The sequence below is a fragment of the Phodopus roborovskii genome, unplaced genomic scaffold (genome assembly GCF_943737965.1).
Source record: "Phodopus roborovskii unplaced genomic scaffold, PHOROB, whole genome shotgun sequence".
Taxonomy (NCBI): domain Eukaryota; kingdom Metazoa; phylum Chordata; class Mammalia; order Rodentia; family Cricetidae; genus Phodopus; species Phodopus roborovskii.
The window spans coordinates 57,587,837-57,613,898 of NW_026126407.1; the positions used below are offsets into that span (position 1 = coordinate 57,587,837).

A 26,062-nucleotide genomic window follows, 5' to 3' on the forward strand; every position below is an offset into this window, starting at 1 on the left:
TGTCCGTTTACATGGTGGTACATGTGGTTAATTCCAGCACTCGGAAGACAGATGTAGGCAGATCTTGACAAGTTCAATTCTAGCCTGGTCTTCATAGTGAGTTCCATAGCTACGTGGTAAGCTCAAGAAAGCAAAACAAAAATAAACTATCAAGCACTAGGTACTATTTGAGCATACACAAGATTAATATCTACACAAACTCTTTTCATACAATATGGTATTATTTGTACTACTGGAAATAATGAAGTTTGGACCAGTGATATGGGTAAGTGTACCCACTCGCTACCTCTTCTGGTGGCGAGTTCAGTGCCTGGGTTCCACATACTAGGAGGAGAAAATCATTAGCAAGCTGCCTTCTGACCTCCACATTTGTGCCATGACATGTTTATCAACTTCCCTTGTGCCCAGATCTCCTCAGGATCTTCCAGAAACCACCACAAAGTCTGTACTCATATGTAAAAGCAAAGTTTTATTCAAGCTTGAGCTTGGACTCTGTCCAGCGCAGCAGTTGAGAGCCCAAATGGGGTAGGATTTTTGTCATAGTAGAGGGGATTTTCAGGGTTCAAGATCCTGATTGGCTGATATTTGTCTAGGGGTGCTTGGTGAAGGGGTGAGTGTGTGCTTAGTCTAAGGGATATCAGGTGATCCTACCTATAATGGTGGGAACATTAGGAATTTCCCTTGGAATGTTAGGTATTAGCCCCAGGGTAAACTGAAACTTCAGGGTTACTTTCTGGTTGTTCTCCACTGAGCCTTGCCCTGGCAGCAGTATAGCCAAACGGTGGGTGTGTACCAAGTTGCTCTGTACCCCACACCTTCTCATATAAAACATAATTTAAAAAGAAGATAATGCAGTTTTAAAACTAAAATAGTAATTGAGTTCCAAATTAAACATTTATTAAAAGCTACTATAGACTATCTCTATCTGTGTGTCCTTTCACTGCATCTCCAAGTAAAATTTAAGTGGATTTTTTCCTTTAAAAAAAAAAAAAAAAAAAGCTACTATAGCCAGGTGGTGTTGGTGCATACCTTTAATTGCAGGCAGACCTCTGTGAGTTCAAGGCCATTCTGATCTACAGAGTGAGTTCCAGGACAGCCAGGACTACACAGAGAAACCCTGCCTTGAAAAAAAAAAAAAAAAAAAAAAAACAAAAAGAATATTATAATAGTGATAGTAGAGGTGCATGCATGCTCAGTGTTTATTTTTTAAGGATTTATTTATTATGTACATAGTGTTCTGCCTGCATGTCTGTCTGCTGGCCAGAAGAGGGCACCAGATCTCATTACAGATGGTTGTGAGGCACCATTTGGTTGCTGAATTGAACTTAGGGCCTCTGGAAGAGCAACCAGTGCTCTTCTGAACCATTTCTCCAGTTCCATGCTCAGTTATATAAATGCCTCAGGTTTCATATTTGTGAAATACATGAATTTTTAAAAAATACAGGGACATGAATATAATTGTGGTAGAGCACCTACAAGTCCTGGCAATACTTAGTCTGCACTGAAAAATACAGACTATAAAATATTTTGGGAAGAAATCATTCCAATTAGGGTTGATCTGGAAGAGCTGTGTGGTGGTATGTGTCTGTAGGCCTGATATTTGAGACTCCCTCCCTCTCTCTCTGCCTCCCTCTTCCCTCCCTTCATTCCTCTCTCTTCTCTCTTCTCTCTCTCCTCCCTCCCCTTCCTCATTTATTGGTTTTGGTTTTGAGACAGGGTTTGTGTAACAGTCCTGGAACTCACTTTGTAGACCAGGCTGGCTGGCCTCGAACTCAGAGATCCACCTGCCTCTCCCTTCGAAGGGCTGGGACTAAAGGTGTGTGCCACCACTGCCCAGCTATGGAAGCCCTTTAAAAAAGACCTAACACAGTGGTTCTCGACCTTCCTAATGCTTCAACCCTTTAATACAGTTAATGTTAGGGTGACTCCCAACCATAAAATTGTTCTTTGTTATTATTTCATAACTGATTTTGCTATTGCTGTGAATCATAAATATCTGATGTGTGATACCCATTAAGGGTCATTTGACCCATGGTTTGAGAATAGATTTCAAAAGAGTTTTTAAAACAGCCTTTAACAGGTTTTTAGGCATTCTACCCCAACTCAACCTTGCTCCTATTTGTGGATGACATGCTGGTCTCTGACTCTCCAACTCCACCAGCTGCTTGAAAGACACCAAGGTCCTACTCTAGTTACTCCAGGTATTGTATCCCAGAGAGAAAGCTTCAGCTTTGTAAAACAGAGGTGTCATATCTGGGATATGGACCTACCTAAAGTCAAAACCTTCATTACTTCCCAGAAAGAGGCTGTCCTCTGGATCTCCACATCTCAGGCCAAGAAGCAGGTATGTGAAGTCGTGAGAGCAGCAGGCTACTGCCAGCTGTGGATTCCAGGATTTGCTAAAATGCCCTGGCCCCTCTATTAAGTCATGGTGTGTACCAACCCTTCAGTTAGACAAAGGTGGAGGAATGGGCTTTCCAAGACTTAAAAGTGGCCTTAAGTCCCAAGCCTTGGTTTTACCAGATATCATTAAGCCATTCCACTGTTTCATCTGGCCTTCCTCAGGGCTAGATGGCTCTCATAAGACAGGGTTACCCCATACGAGACTATGTTTGGGATGCCACCTCCTCTGCTTCCCAATTTGAGGAACCCCATTACTGAGGAAATCACTAACCAGTCTCTTTTAAAGAATCTTTAGTCTTGTCTCTTCAGCACATTCAGGCTTCAGTCCACTCTTAAGATTCAAGACATCTTTCTAGCTCCCTTCTCAGTACCCTACTATTCACTTTTAGTATACATCAGAAAGTTCCAAGAAGGGGGCTGGAGAGATAGATGGTTCAACAATTAGGAGCACTGGCTGCTCTTACAGAGGACCTGGGTTCAATTCCCAGCACCCACATGGCAGTTAACAACTGTCTGTAACTCCAGTTCCAGGAGATCTGGCATCCTTACAGACAGACATACATACAGGCTAACCACCAATGCATGTTAAAAAAAAAAAAAAGTAAATTACTTTTCAAAAATTTCCAAAGAAAGGCTTCTGTATGGAAAAGACCTGTTGTCATCTGACTGCATTGAAGAGATTCCTGCCTTGAATTCACTATTTTTATATTAATCTTGCACCAGATCAGACCCAGAGATTGATTGCTATGCCAGAAACCAGACCCTAAAGCTAAGACTCCAACAAGTAGGACTTTTACTTGGAACTGTATGTTCACTCTGTCCAACCCCCTCTCCTTTTCCTTTTCTACTGGGGAAGTTACGGATTAGGCCATCTGAACATGAACATTACCTTTTAATGGTTCTAGGAGGGATACCTGCTCATGTCCCATATGATTGCTGGTACATTAAAGGGATTTGACATATAGTTGTCCCAGAGAATGAAAGTAACCTGGAACTGGAAGGGACAATCTAGATGAAGAGAAATCTTTTTTGTTTTTCAAGATAAGCTTTCTCTGTGTAGTCCAGGCTGTGCTGAAACTAGCTTTGTAGACCAGATTGTCCTTGAATTCAGAGATCCACCTGCCTCTGCCTCCAGAGTGCTGGGATTAAAGGCATGTGCCACCACTAACTGGCTGAGGACAAGCCTTGATACAACCAAGAAGTCTTTTGCACTTACTAGAAATGCCTAACTGTTGCCACTCACTCAGGGAGCCAAGTGATACCTCCCTTTTGTCCTTCTGAAACCTACCTGCTAGCAACCCCTTGCACTTACAAGTAAACAACACTCAACATAATACTTGGGGAATCAGACTGTGTATGTCAGGGAATGATGGAGGCAGTTTTCACTATCCATCATATATCCCTTATATTTCACTGGCCTGATAGTACAACTAGACAAGCTCCTAGTTTTTTTCCTCTCCTAAATATCAGGCTACAACTGAGCACCCTCACTACCTAGGCCTTCAATGATTGACCAATTGAGAAGACCCCTGCAGTCCCTAGCCTTTTCTTTATGCTCCAGGGGATACAATATCTTCTAAATTACAGTCTGAGCTGGCCCAGGATTGTTGGCTTTGTTTGAAGTCTGAACCCTTTTATTATGTTGGATTAGGGGCACAAGTACCAATTATTGGCCCCTCCAATTAGCTTGTCCTTCCTGGAAACTTGAGTTACTCTGGAAGATGTGACTGGAAAGGCCTCTTGCCTTGTCACATACTATTCTCCACTACTTGTCAGACTAGCTTCAGGCTCACACTAGGTTCACATGTGTATTTTGCTCCTCCAGGAAACTGGTTTGTCTGTATGACTCCACTCATTGTATGACCTCAAAATTTAACCCCCGTTTTATGTCCGATTGTTTATGTTCTCCCAAATATTTATGTATACTCAGACCCAAAGGGAGCCTTATGTTTCCTCTTGGGCCACCCCACCATCACAAATGAGGGGCTATACCCTTTGTTGTGATACTAGTGGGACCAGCTGCTTTAAACACCAGGTTCATTTCCCAGCATCCACATGTTCATAATTCTAACTCCAGTTCCAGGAGAGTCAGTGATCTTTCATGAGTACTAGGCAAATACATGGTAAACATACACATATGCAGGCAAAACTCCCATACACATAAAAAGAAAGAGACCATTAGTCTACACCCAGTGTTATGTACTTGTTTTGTCTTTATAAATCTGTCAGGAATTCTTTTGTGACAGAATCTTGGCCTTGGTCAGCAGTTTGAATAAAAGGGACTATTGATTCATGGTGGGCTATAGCTTTCTCAGGTGGAACAGACAGACCACTTGGATTTGATTCTCAGCACCCACATGACAACTCATAACCACCCACTAACTCCTGACCCAAGGCAGCTGATGCCCTCATCTAACCCTCGTAGGCACTAGGCATACACACAGTATACATAAAAACATGCAGCCAAGGCCAGGTGGATCTCTGTGAGTTCGAGGTCAGCTTGGTCTACAGTTTTTAATTATTAAGAATATAGGGGTTAGTACTGAAGATCACAGAAGCAAGGCAGCTGGCCACTAGAGTTCTCACCACCACCAGTGCTCAGACCAAAGGGACCGCCCTGTCCTCAGATCACATCCTCCTACTGCTTAGATTGCATTGTTCCTCAGACTGCCATCTCTCAGCTCCTCACACTTAACATTCCTCTCTCCGCACAGCTATCACTCCTGTCTCCACCTCCTTAGTGTTGGGATTGAAGACTTATCACTCCAAGTGCTGGATCTCCTTTGTGAGCTGTTTCTCTTTCAGACTGATCAATTTTGTGTACCTGGGGGGGCCCAAGTGCTAGGATTAAAGGTGTTTACCACCACTGCCTGGCCTCTATAGTTAACTAGTGTGGCTAGCTTTGCACTCTGAGATTCAGATAACCTTTATGACCACAGGTGATGGCACACACCTTTAGTCTCAGCATTTAGGAGGCAGAGGCAGGAGAAACTGAGGCCAGTCTGGTCTACAGTTCAAGTTCTAGGACAGCTAAGGCTACACAGAGAAACCCTGTCTCAAAAAACCAAATAAAAAAACCAACTAAACAAAAACAAAAACTCCTACTTAACTACAGAATGATTTCTCATTTCAGGGAGTATCTTGTAGAAAATGAGCAAATGAATGCATCAGACTCTAAATGGAATACTATATCCACAATAGTAAATTCTTCACATTTAGGGCTGGCAAGTTGAGTTTAGTTCTATAAAGGGAAATGCACAGAAACAAAGGATGTCAGTACAACTTGTAAAATTCTTCTTGAATCATTAAAATGGTGACAAACTCTTAAAATACTCTGGAGGACAAATGATTTTTAGCTGGACAGTGGTGATGCACACCTTTAATCCCAGCACTTGGGAGGCAGAAGCAGGTGGTTTGAGGCCAGCCTGGTCTCAGGCTGTTCCAGGACAGGCTTCAACAGCTAGAGAAACTCGAAAAACCAAAAAAAAAGTTTGATTTTTCATATAACCAAAGATGTTAAACTGTTATTCTTTTAAAAAGTTAAAAGTTCCAGAAACGTTAAAACTATATTTTATTTTCATCACTTGGCAGATCTACAATCCTTCACCATAAAATTATGTTTAATACAACTCGTGCTATTGAGTAGACAAATCTGTGAGTTCAAGGGCAGCCTGAACAAGTTCCAGCTAGGAATGTATGAGACCCTATCCCCAAAACAAAAGCAATGTAAAAATTGTTGGGAAATGTCAAAAAATGGTGTCTTCAGAACTTTCTAATCATTTGTGTGTGCCACATGCCTGAGGCCACAAGTGGCATTAGATCCTTTGGGGCTGGCGTTAGGCTGTTGTTGACAGTCTTACTTGGTAGGAAAAACACGTGCTCTTAATTGATGAGCAATCTCTTCAGCCCTTACTTAGAATTTTCAGGAACCCTAGTTTACCATATTCTTGCTCAAAATTTTGTTTAAGCTAGAGTTTAATGCCAGTCTCATGACCAAAAGTCTGACCTTTCACATAAGGATGCTGAAGTAGGAACTCACTGTGTCTCATGAAATGAAGTATGTGTATGAATTCCACCAATTAGGAAGCAGAAGCTGGAAGGTTGAGGTTAGCAAGTTGAGGTTAGCTTCTTCTACATAGTGAGTTTCGGTCTCACCCTTTCCTCATCAAAGATGAGTGTACAAACATATTCCTGTCATTCAGTTAGCCATTGTGTAAACCAGTTCAATTACCCTTGCACAATAAAGAAGGGCACATGCCATTTGGTCTCTTGGTCTTTATTAAAAATCCTGAATGTGTAGATCATTGGTGTTTTTCCAGTTCTATTGTTCACATAAAACCACACAATGTGATGTTATTATGAAGTACCTCTATAACACTTCTTGAGGGCTGTTTTTGTTCTGTAAGGTTGTCATATAACCATACAAAAGCCTCACACACCAAAAACAAACATGTTCTTAAATTCCAAGATAACAGCCTGTTAGACCCATCCAGTAAGTCTGTTAGATGTGTCCAATACTTTATACAAAAATATTATAGAGAAAGTAGCACAGAGTACAGCACAGGTGATTATAAACAGACAGACGAGCACATCAAAAGGGAAGATGACAATTTTTATTGTTACAAAACAAAATTTTTAAACTTCAGTCATTTGAGTAATTGCAAGAGCAGACTAAGGGCTTAATCCTCACACAGGCACCAAGTCAGGCACAATAGGTAGCTACAAATGATAAGAAAAGGGTTTCTTTCCTACCTAGAACACTCATTCATGCTTTGGAATTAGGCTAAACCCATCAAACTTAGCCAGTTCTCATTAATGTTTTCTTTTAAAATGGGCTCTAGGTATTAACCACTTTAGTGGTTAATTTAGTCACTAAATCCTGGCCTGAGATATCCACATTTCCTTTAAAGCAAACTGAAGAAACTAGTTAAGTGTGTACATTTCTGAGAGCCCAACATGTCCCTTCAAGTGCAGACTTACAGGCTCAAACTTCAGTTTCACAAGTGAGAGAAATGGAGGCGAAGACCATCACCTGAGGAGGGCCAGAGCACCAGCTCCAGCACAGACACTCTTCCCCAGCAGCAGAGAAGGAGGTAGCAAGGACTCAGGCTGACATTTGAAGCACTAAGCTAATGTGCCTAGAAGAGGGGAGCCTCGGGAAGCACAAAATGCCATCTACCTGTGCAATCCACAAACCTGAGGTTCCCATGTCAACATTTAAAGGGCACAGTGGCATGTGTGACAAGGCAGAAAAAAAGCAATACTGTTCTGGGGCTGCTTAAGAAATCCATGTTTTCTGCCTAATCAGGCTTAGTGCCTACATACTTTTCCCTTGCACTGGAAAACAAGTTTAAATTTCTACCCCCATAACTCCACGCCCTCATAGTAATCCTTAGTAAACAACTTGGCTAGCATATTATTGTTTCAAGGAAGCATAGGATTAGAGGTATGTGAGAAGTGTATTTATTGAAGGGAAGACTCATTAAGTTCTAGGATTCTAAAAATTAAGAGTATCCCAGAACCCAAACCATCAAGTATCACTCTACCCTATCTGAATTCTGGCAATACATTGATTCAAATGCAATAGACAGAATTACTACTGGAAAATAACACTTTCTATTCCACATACTATGAAGCCTAATTTAACCAACTGCTAATTTAAACCTATTGTCATGAGTTGTGCATCTGTAATTATATGTATTTAACAAGTTGATGCTGTGGCAAGATTTCTAAACAAACAAGATTATGAATAATTAGATGGCATCTGTTAGAATCACTGAAAAATCAGTTGAAGAAATAAATACAGTGTTGGGAAGTAATACTCCCCCAAATCCAGTTGAATATCTATCTACTTTACATATAGATCTGTGAGAGGATTAATTGCCATTTATTCTAATAAGGTAGGCCAACAATGGAATATAACATCTACTCATTCTACAGTCAGAGCTATAGTACTGTAACCAGAATTTTCACAAATGATTTAAAGATTGGAAGTTTCTAACATTCAAAGCTACAGCTTTAGCTTTGTCCCTTGACTACCTAAATCTCTACCCAAAGCAATGAAGCTATCATTCATGAAGCAGCAGTCAGTGAGCAAGAACATGCCAGTAAGCAAAGGTGCTAGAGTGCTGTCATGTGTAAACAGTTGTCCAAGATCATAAAGGAATGACTAGTGTTCCTGGAGATGGTCGAGGTGTTAGAGCTGACTTTTGTTTAACCTTCCCCCACAATGTTCATCTTAGATTCTTAAGTTATAGAACTGCATCTGGTTCCAAGTATGAGCCAAAATATTTGTAGCACTTCAATTGATTAATAGGAAGTGTTCAACCAATAACTTTCAAAGTCCCACACTGTAAAGTAGATCTGAGCAGTTTTCATAAATAGCAGACATGATGAATTAATAACCTTCTTACAGTGAATAGCTTGTACTTCATACAAAGTTTTTACATGTAATTACCATGTACTTCCAAGATTTTTAATAAAAACAAGGAGGAAAAATTGTGTTTAATCATTTACAAACAGTTACTTTCTCACTAAATTTCAGGCAGTTTACACTCAGCCCAACTTGTGGTTTGGATTCATAGAGATTTTTATGTATAAACAAAAAAAATGTATTTCCTCTTCCACAGAAAAAGATGACAGTTAAGATGTTCTTAAACACTATCTCTTAAAATTCTGTATATTCACTTAAAAGATTAAAGTAAGTGACCTAGCATAAAAGTTGTGTGATGACCATTAATGTAAAATGGGGAAAACCAAATCATGATGTTTATGTTAAATACAGCTGAAAAAATGCTAAGATATTTAATATCCAGAATGTGTAATGTTATCCTATTTTGCATTGTCAACCACATACACTTACACTTGCAACAGACAGAATGATAGCATACAACTGTATTGCTCTTTAAAAATCCAACATCTGCACACATTCCAAGCTTATTTCAGACATTTTATCTCCTTATTCAAATGACAATCTAATATATAACTATTTTAAATTGTGTCAAGTGTAAATAGAAATACTTCTTTCAAACTTCGAAGTCCCTAAAATGTATGGTGTTGGTTAATTCTGTTGACATAATATAATCCCAATAAAATGTTTATGATCCCCTTTGTACTTTTATAGCTTGTAGAGGTAGGCCTTTCACAAGTGCTGTCCAAGTAATTTCACTTAGGGTTCTTGGCAACACGCACATAGCATTCTTAACAGTGTTTTAATAGCAGACATACTTTTTTTTTTTTTTTTAAAGTGTTTAATTTCAAAAGGGAAATCTTTGGAAACAATTTCAGTAACTCAAAGGTTCTAAAGATTCATTAAGTTCATTTTGTCACTGCATTTGCTAATATTTTATAAGCATGGAAATATATAAAAAGAACCATTTTGTTCTCATTAGAGCTCCCAAATGTCACAGAAAAATAAAAGCCCAGATATCTTCAGCCATCATAAAAATCTAAATTTTATGCAATTTAATGACCTGGAGGGCTCTCTATTCCATAGCCCTGTCCATAAGATAGCAACTCGTTCATTTCTACAACTGGCATCTCACTGTTAAGAAAATACTTTTGTTTGTTTTGTTTTGTAACAGGAAATACAGTTGTCTAGGCTTTTCTTTTCTGGGGAGCAAGATTACAGGGATGGGTCACACCAATAAACAGTTAAAAAGTATCTAGGAGTCACGATGTAAAAGGCCGAATCTCATAAATGGAAGCACACATTCAACATAAAGGAGGCTTCTGACAAACCCAGAAACTGTCTCTTCTACCTCCCATTTATTCTCACTAAAAATTTCAGGCATGACAGCTGTAGTAGAAAGTCATCCTTTGAACTAAACCACCACACCACAATGCTGCACTGTGGCTCATCCAAATTAGCACTAGCAAATTGCAGCTTATATCTAAGAAAACTCAAATTGAGCTAAAACTGTGCTTGGTTCTATTTGTTACTGTTCATTTTAGCGTTAAGTTTGTGACGATTGAGAATTGGCATGAAGAAGCAAGGCTCTGCCACCCTTTCAATTTACAACAACGTGAGTAACTTGTGGAGCTAGCATGTGTAACTGATATGGTTTCTTACTAGATGCATGCAGCTCTCAGAAAAACTAAAGGGTGTTCACCAGTCTCCACATGCGTTCTTTACTTTGAATTCCATTAATATAACAAGCTAATAGAATTGTCTGCAGGGGTACAGTTTAAGTTTGTACTTAGAAAGATGACAGTAATGCTGTTTGTTCATTTCTAAACTTACTGTGTTTAAGAAATCATATTAAAATGTAAACTGGCAGGAAATAACCAATGAACCTAGTTAGTAAAGCAGTGTCACAGTTGCATAAAGGTGTTTATGTATGCATTAACCATCAAAGTAAGGGATCAAACGACAAACTCTTTCCTTTAATACAAACTTGAGCAGTGTTTGTAAATGCCCCATGTAAAGTGATTGGGTAGGGAGAGTTTAGAAAAATCCAAGTAATAAAATGTATTCAATTACTTGGTAGTTAAAAAGCTAATGCAACAATGTTACATTGAGATAAAAAACAGTATTCAAAAGCAATTCAAATACCGAAAAGGGTTTCAAATTGAATATTTTATTAACATGGTAGTTATCTTCTTAACATGTGCACACACACTCGCACACTCAGAATGATCTGCCTGGGGAAAAAAAGACTGACTATGTCTAAGGGGAAAAAAAAAAAAATCCTGTAGGTTTTCATTATTGTAGGCAATTATGTCCACATCACTTACAAAGCTATTGCCAAATCTGTCCAAGAAGCTAAGTTTGAAAGGGGGGCAAAATCTTGGGGAAAATTCAACAGTGGCATAGCAGAGCTCTCAATATGAGAAAGCTGACATAATGTGGACTTTTGCTGTGAATTTTCTTTGCAAAATATGGGGAAAGGTTTGTCAATGGGCAGAAAATAAGAGAAGGCGGTGTGAAGTAGGCTTTTGCAGTCAATATTCCTCACAGTATTGTGCAGGGTCATCAAGAAAGTGCTTAGTCTTTCTCTGGAACCAGTTTCAGAACTTTTCCAATTGCAATGGTCTTACCTAGAAATGAAATTTTGGGGGGGGGGAAAAATAACACCTTTCAGCAAGTTTATGTATTAAGCCTCACTAACCAAAATTTTGCCATTGTGCAAATTCCTTATTTAATAGCTTTACTCACCTAAACCAGTGTATCTGGCTAGGTAATTTTAAATGAGTCTTAATGGGAAGTAGCGTATCCATACAACAGAATACCAATTAATGACAAAAAAATTAATGAAGTACAACAGCATGGATAAATTTTAAAAATCTGCTACAAGAAACAAAACAAAATGGTTCTCATACATATGTATAGTTACTAAAAAACTAACCCTGTCTCTAAACACTGAAAAAGGGGACTCATACAATTCAGTGAAAAGATTCTTCCAGGAGCATGCCTGTGGACTGAAGGTGATGTAAGTATAAATCCACAGGGATCATGAAAAACCTAAAAGCTACGTTATCTTCATTTCTTTTTTCTATCTGCTAGATTTCATCAGGCTTTAATGTGTAACAAACTATTTAGAGCTGGGCACAGTGCAAATGACTGTAATCCTAGCACTTGGGATCTTGAGTTCAAGGCTAGCTGGGCCTTACATAGAAATCATGCCTCAAGAAAAAAAAAATCCTATAAATATGACTAATGTCACTATTAACAAATTTGGAAGACAAGGTGTTTAAAGTGAAATCATGACCCAGTCAAGCTTTGGGAGAAAAAAATACAATCAACAGTTTTTATACTGTATTCTCTACCATGGTTAAACAATATTGGACACTACCATGTTAAATACGTATTTGTATTTCTGTTGAACTACAAAGGTTTATGTAGTTTTCTGGTTGCCAGACATGGCACTCTGGAGGCCAAAGCAGTAGGACTGTATAAGTTGGAAGCCAACCGAGGCTCCACTACAACACATGGTACTGGGGATTCAGTTCGGCCTACAGAGTGCTGCCTGGAATGCATAAAATGCTGACTTTGATTCCTAGCCTTTAGGGAAACAGAGGCAGGAAGACCACAAGTTCAGGAACATCAGATACACAAGCCACACAGTAAGTAAGGATAGCCTGGACTACATGAACCTCATCTTAAAAAAACAAACAAACAAAAAAACTAAGGTTAGAAACATTAGCCCACAAAGAAATGTTTCCTATATTCATTTCATTTTCATACCAAGGAATTTTTAGACCGTTAGAGGAAAATTTAGAGTATCAATCAAAGGTAGGCAGAAATGGATGTCTCCAAGGATGTGAACTGCATATTAAGCAAATAAACAAAAAAATCAAGTTTATAAGTCTTGTATTCTTACTTACTGTAGAAGTCTTCATTATAGAAATGTTTTTAGTAAATTCAATTTTTTACAAGTACACTATTATAAAATACTAAAATTAAGTCTACATAGAGCATTACCGGTACTATATGGTAATTCCACTTGTTGTTTTAACATATACATGTGACTATTACAGAACACAACTGTGGGTTTTCTTTGAACCTTCCTGCTGTAATGCGGAATGTAGGCAGGACAATACTCATACCAGAGACATCGAAACCCTCTTACCCTCATCTCGCAAGGTAAAGCGTCCCATCTGAGGGAAGTCTTTAAAGGTCTCCAAACAGATGGTCCCTGCTGTCCTCAAACGTGCAATGCATACTTGATCTTGTTTCACAAAACGGGGTCGAGTCTTACTTTTTTCTCCTGATTTTTTGTCTACCAAGCAGATTAAGGCCTAGCCAATAAAAGAGGATAAGAAAAGAAATTTAATGTTAAATATAGGTACTCTAAAAATAAACTGTAACCTGAACATAGTACTGAATACCTATAATCGAGAAGCAGGAGGATCATGAGTTCCAAGGACAGCCTAAGCTACACAGTTGAGACCCTGTCTTAAAACAAAAATATAGATGATAGCAAGATAAACTTTTCAGGCAATAGTACTTGCCACATAAGTCTCTCTACCCGAGTCTGATTCCTAAGCAGAAATGGAGGAGAGAGCTGACACCAGAAATTGTCCTCTGACTTATACACATGTACCATGACATACTCACCCCACCCCAAAAAAAAACAAAACTAAGTATAAATATATCTATACCGTTGATCAGAAATTATCAAGATGCAACATTCTTAAAAATCAAGCAAACAAACAAGTTACCCTAAAACCAGACTCACTGTTATTTCGACTTCCTCGATACAGGTATGAATATGCAGCACCGCATTATACCCTGGGCAGATGATGGATTTGTGCTCTATAATCACTATCTGTCAAATTAAAAACAAAAGTCCCTCAACTTTAGCTTCAATGCTCTATAGATATAATATTCCAAAAAGCAACAGAAATCACTAACTTTTAATATGTACCATTTGTTGACAGGATAGCTCAAGTTGCACAACCAAAGCTCACCCTTAAATATTCCACTGTATAGAAATCGGTTAAGTGCCTGATTTATCTCAGTTCAACAGGTAGACTCTAAGAAACCCATCACTATACAGTACCCATGGAATTAATGTAGCAAATTACCTCCCATAAATTACCTAGATGTGATCTTCCCATAGTTCATTCATTTCTCAAGAGCCAAGCAAGGTCTAGTTACTAAACAAGTGAATGTACTTGGCATTAAAACAACAACAAAATCTAAAAACTAAAACAAAAAACCTTAGTCACATTTTTCTGGGGAAATGGTTAAAATTTATTTATGTGCAGGCTGGAGAAATGGCCTAGAGGTTAAAAGCACTGACTGTTCTTCTAGAGATCCTGAGTTCAATTCCCAGCAACCACATGGTGACTCACAACCATCTATACGATCTGGTGCCCTCTTCTGGTCTGCAGGAGAACATGCACATGCCGATAGAACACCATATACATAATAAATTAAAAAAAAATTTTTTTTATTTATGTGCATGAGTGTCTTGCCTGGGTGTTTGTATGTATTATATACATGCACATGTTTGGTGCTTGAAGAGGCGAGAAAAGGGTGCTAGATCCCCTGAAACTGGAGTTGCAAGGCAGTTGTAACCTGCAGTTACTTGGAATTGAACCCAGGTCCTCTGGGAAAGCAGCAAGAATTATTACTGACTGAGCCATTTCTCCAGATTCAGTACTCAAAGGTATTAGTGTTTGATGCCACTCTCTCAAGAAGGTCAGATTAAATATAAGTGTGACCCAAGTCTGAAAACATACTGGCTCTGGAATAGCAAACAAATATCCTGTAATCAAAAAAAAAAAAAAAAAAAAAAAAAAAAATCAAGGAAATTTTAAACTAAATATTTATTGGTGTTATATCACTCTCTGCCTTTACAAAGTGAATACTCTAATAAATTTTATCAATAAAGCAAAAAATAAAGTGGAATTTACAAAAAAAAAATCACCTAATAAAATGTTATAGTTTCTTGAAATTGTGAGGTAATATGGTTGTGATGTACAAATGAGTTGGACTATTTCAGTTCCTCTGCCATCGGTTATGTGGCACATCACAAATAGGAAAAAGGCACTGAAATTCTAACCACTTAGGTTCTAACAATGACAAAGATGATATTTGTTTACCTGGGCATCAAATGTGCGTCCAGAATGACATAGATTATTAAGATCACAAAGGATGAATCCTGGAAGAATCTCTTCTTCTTCAATTCCTTTCAGTCTGATTTTGAGGTTCTCACCTGGAGCTACAGAATCCGTCTCTACATCATCAGAAAGTATTCCAAGAACTTCCACATTGTGCTTAAAAAGAAAGTTGGGAGGTTTCCTGACAGATGCACTTAATTATAGGATGTAAAATGACCTCACTGTTCATTTGTTAAGCTACAAATTCACAAGCCAAAATAGATAGAGGGAAAGAAAGGGGGCTCAATTCCAGGGACTTATGCATGTCAGACAAACACTCTATCACTCTCCACAAAGTCACAACTTGTTATTTTTCAATATAAAATTCTAACAACTTCTAAATAGAATACAGAACAAACTTCGTCTTCAAAATGACAGCACTGTAATAGTACTGTCAACCTGACGACATCTGAAATCATTCAAGGCAAATGCCCAGGCATACCTGTGAGACCTGGCACAGAATTACTGTTAAGTTAACTGATGTGGGAAAACCCACCTTTACTGTGGCTGGGATCATTCCCTGAGCTGGGAACCTACACTATAAAATGGAGGCAGGGAGCTGACACTAGCACTCATCCTTCCTGAATATGGATGAATTCTAACTTCTGTAGCCTTGGTTTTCCTGCTTAACTAAGCTGACAAAAACCTTATTTCCTTGAGTTGCTTCACTCACCAGGAGGAAAAAAAAAAATCTTTTATGAATCAGTGCTTTGCATATATTTATGTATTCCACTGGTGCCCTCAAAGATCAGGAGTGACACATCAGATTCTCTGGAACTGCTTACGTTTTGTTGGCAACCACTATGTTGGGTAGCTGGGAACTGACTGAACACAGGTCCTCTGCAAAAGCAACAAGTGCTTTTCACCACTGAGCTATCTCTCTAGCACCCTTGATTTGCTTTACAAAAAATTACTTTTATTTATGTATAGGTGTATGCTTGTCTCTTTGTGTGTAGAATGCATAATTATCTGTGGAGGCCAGAAGAGGGCATAGGATTCCCTGGAGCTGGAATCAGAGGCCATCCTGAGTGGCTCCATGTGGGTGAAGCAAGTACTCTTCAAGTGCTGAGTCAATTGCCCAGGCCCTCCCTTGAGCTGGAAACTAAAAAAATACCAAACTTATAATGTAAATTTTAAATTAAAAACTATTTCCCACAGCAGGTCAATGCTGAAATAAGCATGTGTTTTTCAACGTTATCTTAACAACTGAATTTTAAAAGCATATTGTTGGGACTAGAAAGATAGTACAGTTGCTAAGAGCATTTGCTGCTCTTTTTGTTTTGTTCTGGCTTTTTGTTTGTTTTTTGAGACAGTGTTTCTCTTCTGCGTAGCTCTGGAGCCTGTCCTAGAACTAGCTCTTGTAGACCAGGCTGGTCTCGAACTCACGATCCTCCTGCCTTTGCTTCCTTCAGCAAATCCGATCAGCATGCGCCACCACAACCAGCACATTTGTTGCTCTTACAAAGGACCCATGAACAATGAATTCCCGCACCAACTGGTGGCTCACACAACTATCTGTACATAACTCCAGTTACAGGAAAGCTGATGCTCTCTGCTGGCTGCTAAGGGCACCAGGTGTACATGATGCACAGCAGGCCAAACATTTATATGTACAGGATAAAGATAGGCAAATCTCTTTTTAAAAGCACATTATTTAATGAGTGAAAGATTCCTCAAAGGAAAGGAACTAGACAGACACATGCTACTATGACCAGCATGGTAGTATTGTTAATGTACTAAATGTCACTGGCGGAGTTATCCTCTATTACATCATTATCCCCTTTGTTTCACCCATCTAATACTACAGCCCTGCATGGGAAAGACTGAGGAGTGACACAGGCCCTGGAAACCCAGAAGAACATGATAATTTGTGTAAAACCAAGAGTCAACTGAAGGCATTTTTCCTAGAAAGCACTAAAAATATCAACATATATCTTGGAATCATTTTATAAGATCTCAAAGTAGAAATCATCAAATCTAACTTAAAACAGACTAACAAAGATTTTTGTTTTTCTGTGTGTGAGTATGTGTGTGTGTGTATGCGCGCCGAGAATGCCGTGGAGCACATGTGGAGAAAAGGTCAGAGGACAATTTTCTCTCTGTTCACCTTAACATGGGTTCTAGGTAGCAAGGGCCAAGCCTTTTACCCACTGAGCCACTCTGCCAATCCTTAAATATTTTTTTTTATTGGTTTTTAAAGATAGTTCCTCTGTGTAGCCCTGGCTGTCCTAGAACTCCTTTGTGAACCAGGCAGACCTCAAACTCAGAGATCAGCATACCTCTGCCTCCCAAGTACTGGGATTGAAAACTTCTGTGCCACTACACCCAATGAAATTTTTTTAAAGAAAGTTATCTGAACTGTCCTTAAACCCCTATATAAGCTAGTGTGAATGACTTAGGGAGGTTGAAGTTTAGCTTGACAATAAAAAGTGCCTACCTAGGGCTGGAGAGATTGCTCAGGAGTTAAAGAGCACTGACTACTCTTCCAAAAGACCCAAGTTCAATTCCCAGCATCCACATGGCAGCTCATAACTTCAACACTGTCTGCAAATCCAGTTTCAGGGGATCTGACACCTTCACACAGACATACATGCAGGCAAAACACCAAAAAGTGCCTGCCTAGCTAGGGCCAAGGTCCTTAGAATGAAGATGGGGTGTTTAACAACAACAGCAACAAAACAAACAAAAGAAAACCTAAAAGATTAAAATAGATACAGAGACACTAGCACTGTGAACCTGAGTTTTCTTCCATGTCTTTCTTAGTAATTTATTTTGTGAACCTTTACAGCAGTTACTCAACCACTCCAAATCTCTTACTTAATTTGTTCATATTAATAATGGGACATGTTGATAGTTTCAAACTTTCATGTAGCACCTCCTAGCACTCACATGCTTGAAGGATCAGGTGACCCTTCAATTGTGAATAAAAAAAAAATCAATAAAATAATTATTACTTATAAAATTTGGTGGAAATTCCTAAGTTTTTGAAAAGTTTGGAATCTTAACATTTTCAAGAACCACTCTTGAGAAAATGAATACTAAACTCTTACCTTGTTTGGCATCATTACAAGCTGCTGGCCTTTACAAATAGATCCAGATTCCAGCTTTCCCAGGACCACAGTCCCCATATCCTATTCAAATTTAGAATTAAAAAAAAAAACTTTCAGACTTTTATTGCTTATTATAGCAGGTGAATAACCCCAACTGAAATTCTATAGAATTTATCTACCAAGGAAAGTCTTTAGCTTCATAAGAGATAGAATGCTTATGATAATTCTTTTTTTTAAAGTCTAGCTTTTTTTCTTATATAACTTATATGTTTTTATTTAATGTGCATTGGTGTCTTGCCTGCATGTATGTTTGTATGAGGGTGCTGGATCCTGGAGTTATTGTGAACTGCCATGTGAGTGCTGGTATTGAACCTGGGTCCTTTGGAAGAGCAGTCAGTACTCTTAACCACTGAGCCCTTATGATTATTCTTAAATATAGAGGAGGTGATAAGTAGTCCATAATAATTTGTATCTTGGGCCTCAGTACAATTACATTAACTATCAAGAATGCCTAAGATTCAAAAAGTAAGCTTCATTTAGAAAACAGCCCAGAATTTTATGTTAGAAGATCTGAATTGTTTGTACAAATTTAGAAACTTATCTGTAAATTTTAGAGTGGAGCTAATTGAAGGACAAAAGACTAAAAGTAGATGAAACATTATATGACCTGTTACTGTCAAAGTTTAAAGATTAAGTTGAGGGCTTGGGATGTATCTCAGTAGACAGACAACTTGCCTAACATGCGCACAAGGCCTGTGGACGGAGTTTCAACCCCCTGTATTGAAAAACAAATTACCCAAAAAAACAAGTTGGAAATCCAATTGAAACCAATGAAGTGGGCTTTTTGTTTGTTTGTTTGTTTTGTAGGGATTTGAGATATGTGGAATTGCTTTTTTCAGAGACAAGGTCTCACTGTGTAGCCCTGGCTAACCTGAAATTTGTTAGGTAGACCAGGCTGGCCCTGAGTTAAAAGAGCCACCTGTCTCTGCCTCCCAAGTGCTGAGATTAAAAGTATGCACCACCACACCCAATGAAGCACACACTGACAACATAAGCTCTCGTGCACAGTTATAACTTAGTGCACAGTTCTTGGTTCTTGCCAGGCTACTTATCAATACAATCTTTTTTTTTAATGTGAAAAATCTTTTCAGAACAGCCTTTTCATTTCACTGTATTAATATTTCAGCTAAAAAAAAAAAAAAAAAAGACTAGTTTACTGAAAATATCCAAGCTAAGCTTGCTGAATAAATCATGGCCTTCCATAAACAATCAAAGGATAATAAACATTATTAGTAATATATTTTTTTAACTTATAACAAAATACAATGGTTTCAACTCCCCTGAAATCCAGTAACCTTAGTATTTGAGGTACCTTGTATTTATCGACAATTGGCAGCCTGATTGGTCCATCAACTGATCTATTGAAGTTTGGCAAATTATCCAGATATGGAATAAATGGTAAGCCACTGAGAACAGAACAATATCCATTAAAGAAAGTTAACACAATTGTTTTTAAAATCTAAGAAAAAATATTGTAATTTAAACAATAAATGATCATAAATCATTTTATTTTTCCAATGTACATTTTTCATTTACATATTTCCATTTCATGAAACTTATACCCCAGAAAACTAAACTAAGACAAAAATACCTTACTTTTAAAGAGTTCCCTAGGCCAGATATGGTGACACAAATCCTGTAATCCCAGCATGTGGGAGGTTCAGACAAGAGGTAAATAAGCTCCAGGCTAACTGAGGCTACATAGTGAGATTCTTGTCTCAAAACAGAACACAATAAAACAAAAACAATACAAACACACTGATGTTTATTAACTAACGCACTATGTTTGTCTATGTGTGTAATAAAGTTTGTGCATACAGAAGTCACAGGACAATCTGAGGACGGTTCTCTCTAATAATCTGGGCTCTGGAAAAAGATATCAAGCCATTAGGCTTGGCAATAAGCACCTTGACCCACTGATACATGCTGGCCTAGCTTCTCCTTACATTTGTTAAACCTAGAAAAAAGTGACTTGTAGCAGCCTACATTATAATATTAACTACACAAGGACAAGGGACATAGGATTTTGCTATGTCTTCTAGACTTGGTTAAAACTCAATCCTCTTGCCTCAGTTCTCAAATGCTGGGATTATAGACGTTACCAGCCCAACTCTCTGCTTCCTAACTTTATGGACTGTGAAATTTAATCCATATCAGATCTGGATTCCACAATACTTTACTCTGACTGTGAAGCACCACTATCTAGAGAGACTCTTGTTTTGCAGTAACTTTATAAACTGATTCTAACATTCGTGTGGAAGTTTAAGAGATTCACAATAGCCCCCTCACAAAGGAAAAAAAAGAAAGAGAAAGAAAACCAAAATTTTCTGGCCAATTTCAAAATTCTAAAGACTGTAGTCCTTAACAGTTAAACAGAAGAGAACTGAGGGGAAAAACAAACAAGCAAACAACACTTAATGACCATTTGATTTTTAATGAGGATGATAATGCAACAGAGAAATTATACCAAAAAAATGGGAAACCCATTTACCAAAGCCAATGAATCTAGCTAGGTAAAGACCATAAACCTTACACAAAAATGAACTGAAAACTAAATATAAAAAAAGTTTTCTTAAAATTTAGATTTTTCTTTTCTTCTGTGTATTAAGTGTTTTTGTCTGTGCAGGCACATGAGCATGCGTGTCTGTGCATTGTGTGCATGCTTACTGTCTGAGGAGGTAGGGAAGAGAGCATCATATCCCCTGGAATTGAACTGAAGTTGAGCAATGGTGTGAACAATCATGTGGGTGCTGGGCACTAATTTCCAGGTCCTCTGCAAGAGCAACAAGTGCTCTTAACAGATGAGCCATCTCCTGCCCGGAAAACCTAAAATCTTAATTACTCAAGAAACTAAAGTGGCCTCATATTGTTCTGTAGGGCTAAATCTTTATGACCTTGGATCAGACAATGTTTCTTAAAGTCTATTAACTTATTGACTTATATGTACCATGGAGCCATGATGCACATGTGGGTTTCAGAGAGTCACCAGGCTTGGCAACAGGCACAATAATATGGTGAGCCATATCACTAGCTATAGTTTACAAAGCAAAACACAAATTTGGTGACTCACATCTATAATTCTAGGACTTCTAGAAGATAGGAGGCAGAGATAGAAGAATCACATGAAACATCATGAACCAGCAGGAGTGAACAGAAGGAGAGGCCCTATCTAAGCAAGGAGGGTTAGGACCAACCTCTAATACTATCTTCTGAACTACACCTGGGCACTGTAGCACATGGGCACCTACCTGCACTCCTACACACAATGAAAAAGGAGTGGAGGCTTGAGTTCAGTAACACAGAACATTCTCAGTATGGGTAGGGCTCTGGATTCTACCCAACACAAACAAGTAGGAGTGAAAGAAGGGGAAGGTAAGAATGAATTTAATATAGAATGTAAAAAATACTAGTTAGTTACCTAGTAAGGGACTTGTACATAAGAAACTCTTTTGGGTTTTGTGTGTTTGAGTGAGTGTGGCTCAGAAATCGAACTCAGGGTCTTCATGCTTGTAAGGCAAGCAAGCATCTATTGACTTGAGTTATAAGCCAAAGCCATGTAAAGAAGTCAGGTGATTGTGGCGCTTGCCTTTAATCCCAGCACTTGAGAGGCATAGGCAGGAGGATCTTTGTGACTTTGAGGCCAGCCTCGTCTACAGAATGAGTTCCAAGGCTGTTACACAGAGAAAATCTGTCTTGAGAAACAAAAAGAAAACAAAATAGTAATAATAAAAAAAGAACTCATTTGACTCTCAACACACAGGGCTAGGAAGATGGCTAAGTGAGTAAACTGCCTGCTATGCAAGCACAGGAACCTGAGTCTGGATGCCAACACCACTGTGAAAGCCAGGGGGTGGCATGCATCTGTAATGCCAGCATTGGGGAGGAAACAAACTGATTCCAGGGCTCACTAGCCAGTCATTCCAACCAAATCAGGTAGTTTCAGGTTCAGTGAAAACTCTTGATGTCAACCTCTGACCTATACACACATAAACATGGACAAAGCACATCTTCATATTACACATATAGCAGACACCACACAACCTGCACATTACCCATAGAAGCATACAACACACACAACACATACCCATGCACATTACATACATAAGCACACAACACACACAGTTTAAAAGGCAAAGGTCCAGGTATTTTTTAAAACTAAAGAGTATAGGCAATTCGTTCAATTATTATTTAGACATGACTCTCCTCCTTTTAAAAAGTAATTAAAGGTTACTCACATGTACCAAGGACAGAAATCTGATTGCTCTTTGAGATTTGCTCCCGTCAGTCCTGAGCAGGGCATAAAATGAATGTCCTTTTTGGGATTGAAGCCAACTTTTTTCAAAAATGGTACTAGTTTTTCTTTACATTCTTCGTATCTATGAATATTTAGAAATAACACAATTATGTCAACTAAGCACTAGTTTCTTAAGTAAACACATTAAAGCTTAGAAAAACTGGAAGAAAAGGCAAACAACAGAAAATACTTTTCTTCACTGGCATGCCTGTAAAAAGCCATTGGAAGCTTACCTCTCGTTGCTCCAGTTTACCGTTGGATCATCCATCTTATTAATAAGCACAATTAAGTGTTTGACACCTGCTGTCTTTGCTAACATTGCATGCTCTCTTGTCTGTCCTCCTTTTTCAAACCCAGTTTCAAATTCTCCTTTCCTGGCAGAGATTACCTGTTTCAAGAAATCAAATAATTTATTTTTAGACAAATCTAGCAGCAAAACATGCATCCTTTAACTTCTGTAAGAAAGCTTCCTAAGGAAAGAGAAGCACATGTGTAACAATGGACATGTCCAGTCACATGATGTCCAAACAGTTTAGAGATCTGCGGGTTTGGGACTGAATAGGTATGCCTCACTGGTAGAGTTATTTCCATGTGCTGTGCCAAGTTATCAAAACAAACATGTTTTCTTTTCAACTTCCCTAAATCTAGGATTAGTCCACATATTCCAAATACTTTCTCGGGAGGCAGAGGCAGGTGGATCTTTGTGAATTCAAGGACAGCCTGGTCTACACAGAGAAACCCTGTCTCGAGAGGAAAAAAAAAAAAAAAAAAAACAACAAACAAACAAAAACCCAAATACTTTCTCTTCAGGTTACGGATGAGAGGAAATACGTGTTTAGCAATCTCAGGTCCCCAGGTTCAACCTAGTATGTGTGCATGCTCTTGAGTTTAGGTGGCTGCTAAGGCCAGAAGCACCAGATCCCAGAGGAGCCTTTGTTTTAGGAGTGTGAGCACCTGACCATGGATGGATGCTGAGAATCACCCTAGGTTCTCTTAAAGAACACTGAGCTACTTCTGCAGCCCCCACCAGGTTTAATCTCTAGTACTACAATCAAAGTGAGTGTATGTTGATGCACACTTGTAATCACAGTCTTCAGAGTGCATTCTAGGACAGCCAGGACTATTTTACAGAGAAACCCTGTCTCAAAAAACAAACTCTGTAACAGTGGTAGAGCACATGCACAGCAGTATGCAAAGGCCAAGGGTTCAAGCCCAACAATGGGAAAGACAAGATACATGTGGGATGTTGATAAAATACGTCTAGACCAGACCAGGAACAACAACAAAAGCCCAGAATAAAAATTCTTTATTACCAGTACAGCCAAGTCAGCTTGAGAGGCACCACCAATCATATTTGGGACAAAGCTCTTATGTCCAGGAGCATCTAGAATTGTAAAATGCTTCTTTTCGGTTTCAAAATAAGCACGACCCACTTCTACTGTTTTACCCTTATCTCGTTCTTCCTGATTTGTGTCTAAGGCCCAAGACAAGTACCTGAAAGAATTAAAAAAATGATTACCATTAAAAATATTCCTCTACCAATAAGCATGTAACTAAATGTGACATCCAGTTTCATCTCCACTATTCATCTGTGTCATAAGGCATACTAGTAAAATAAAAACAAGAAAATTAAATATGGATTGTTATGGTTCAAACAGAGTCTATACATAGTCAATAAGCAAACATTATTCATAAAAGTAAACTGACAACATAGGGAGAAAGACTACTGAGGTGCTGGGTGTGGTATTACACATATGTAATTCCACTGTCAGGAGATTGAGGCAGGAAGATAGTGAATGTTGAAGACCATCCTGAGCGGGGCTGGAGACATGGCTCAGAGGTTAAGAGCACTGGCTGCTTTTCCAGAGGTTCAGGGTTCAATTCCCAGCACCCACATGGCAGCTCACAGGTGTCAGCAACTCTAGTTCCAGAGGATCTGATACCTTCACTAAAATGCACATAAAATAAAGATTAAATAAATTTATATATTAAAAGAAAAAGACCATCATGAGCTGCATACCAAGGAAGGGGGCAGAGAAAAGAAAACAAAATGATGAGTCATATAATATTAACATTGTAGTTTGAATGAAATATCTCCTGAACTCTTGGGCATACGACATTTGGTTCACAGTTGGTAGTGCTGTTTAGGGAGGCTTACAAGCCACGGCCTTGCTGGAAGAGGGTATGTCACAAAGGATGACTTGGAGAGTTTTAAAGTCTTATACTTCAGGTTTGCTATCAGCTTGCTTGCTGTAGGGACAATGACTGACTGCTATCATGCCTTCCAGCCATGATGGATTCATAACCCTTTGGAAATGTAAGCCCAAATAATTCTCTATTCTATAAGTTGCTTCTGGCCATGGTGTTTTATCACACAGCAATAGAAAAATAACATACAAATAATTGCAGTATCAGAGTGATTTTATCACTCCTTATTTTACTTTTCTAATTATATGAAAGAATACAGTGACTATAAAAAACAGGATATTAAAGCCAAAGAGTGGTTCATATACCCAATACCTGAAACCATTTGAAGTTGAAGACCACCTCCAAATAAATTTGAGGCCAACCTGGGCTATAGAATAAGACCTCATAAACAAACAAACAAACAAACAAACGCACGCACGCATCATTTTCCCACAGGCACCATTCACAGAATGCTGGAACACTGGTAACTTAATATTAACTACCGATATGTACTAGTGGTGGCATAATTCTAGTACTCAAGAGTCAGAGGCAGATGGGGCCAGGCGTTGGTGGCACACACCTTTATTTAATCTCAGGACTCACGAGGCAGAGGCAGGTGAATCTGTGAGTTTGAGGCCAGCCTGACCTACAGAGTGAGTTCCAGGACAGGCTCCAAAGTAATACAGAGAAACCCTGTCTCAATCCTCCCCCACCCCCACCCCCCAAAAAGTCAGAGGCAGATGGATCTCTGTGAGTTTCAGGACAGCCTGGTCTACAGAGTTTCAGGATAGCCAGGGCTACACAGAGAAACTCTCACCCCACACCAAAAGAAACTGGGAAAAAGAAGAAAAAAAAAAAAAAAAAAAAAGAGAGAGAGAGAGAGAAATGTTATTTTATTGTACGAAAATTAGATAATTTTACATAAATTATTTCAAAACATCCCAGCACTTGAGAAACAGAGGCAGGTGATCTCTGAATTTGAAGCCAGCCTGGTCTATATGGTGAGTTCCAGGCCAACCCAGAGCTATAGAGACTCTGTCTCAATAACCACTACCACCACCAACACTAGAACACAGAATGTGGTCCTTTCTACAAAGAGCAGTGGTGTCCTTGTCAGGTAAAGGCTGCAAACCTCTTTCAAGTGTGAGGATTAACCCAATCTTGTCACACAAGCTGAGCATTAACTCTGCTACTCACCCACACTCCCAGATGTGTGCATTTTAAAGCAACAAAATAAGTAAGTTCATGATTGGGCACACACACACAGTCTTTTCTTCTTGTTCCTTCCAGCACTTACTACATTATGATCACATTTCCTATATACAATTATAATTCTTTTCTCTCTAAATGTCATTGCAATATTAAGTTCTATTTGTGTTCATAATAAATTTCATAAATATAATATTTTTTCCTCCCCCCCCCTTTTTTTCTTTGGAGACAGGGTTTCTCTGTGTGGTCC

At 38.7% G+C, this 26,062-nt stretch overlaps 1 protein-coding gene across 4 annotated transcripts in view; it reads right to left on the bottom strand.

Moving 5' to 3' along the window:
- Positions 1-10,966: 10,966 nt before the first annotated feature.
- The window catches only part of Gspt1 (G1 to S phase transition 1), a 35,656-nt gene continuing 20,560 nt past the window's right edge, over positions 10,967-26,062 (bottom strand). For all 4 annotated transcript variants that reach the window (XM_051181428.1, XM_051181427.1, XM_051181426.1 and 1 more), the window contains 9 exons: positions 23,730-23,910; positions 22,650-22,804; positions 22,358-22,498; positions 19,435-19,528; positions 18,063-18,143; positions 14,956-15,129; positions 13,584-13,673; positions 12,975-13,143; positions 10,967-11,442 (listed from right to left, as the gene is read on the bottom strand). In XM_051181428.1, the coding sequence (XP_051037385.1) occupies positions 11,390-11,442; positions 12,975-13,143; positions 13,584-13,673; positions 14,956-15,129; positions 18,063-18,143; positions 19,435-19,528; positions 22,358-22,498; positions 22,650-22,804; positions 23,730-23,910 (1,138 nt within the window). In that variant the 3' untranslated portion in view covers positions 10,967-11,389. The remainder of the gene's footprint in view (positions 11,443-12,974; positions 13,144-13,583; positions 13,674-14,955; positions 15,130-18,062; positions 18,144-19,434; positions 19,529-22,357; positions 22,499-22,649; positions 22,805-23,729; positions 23,911-26,062) is intronic.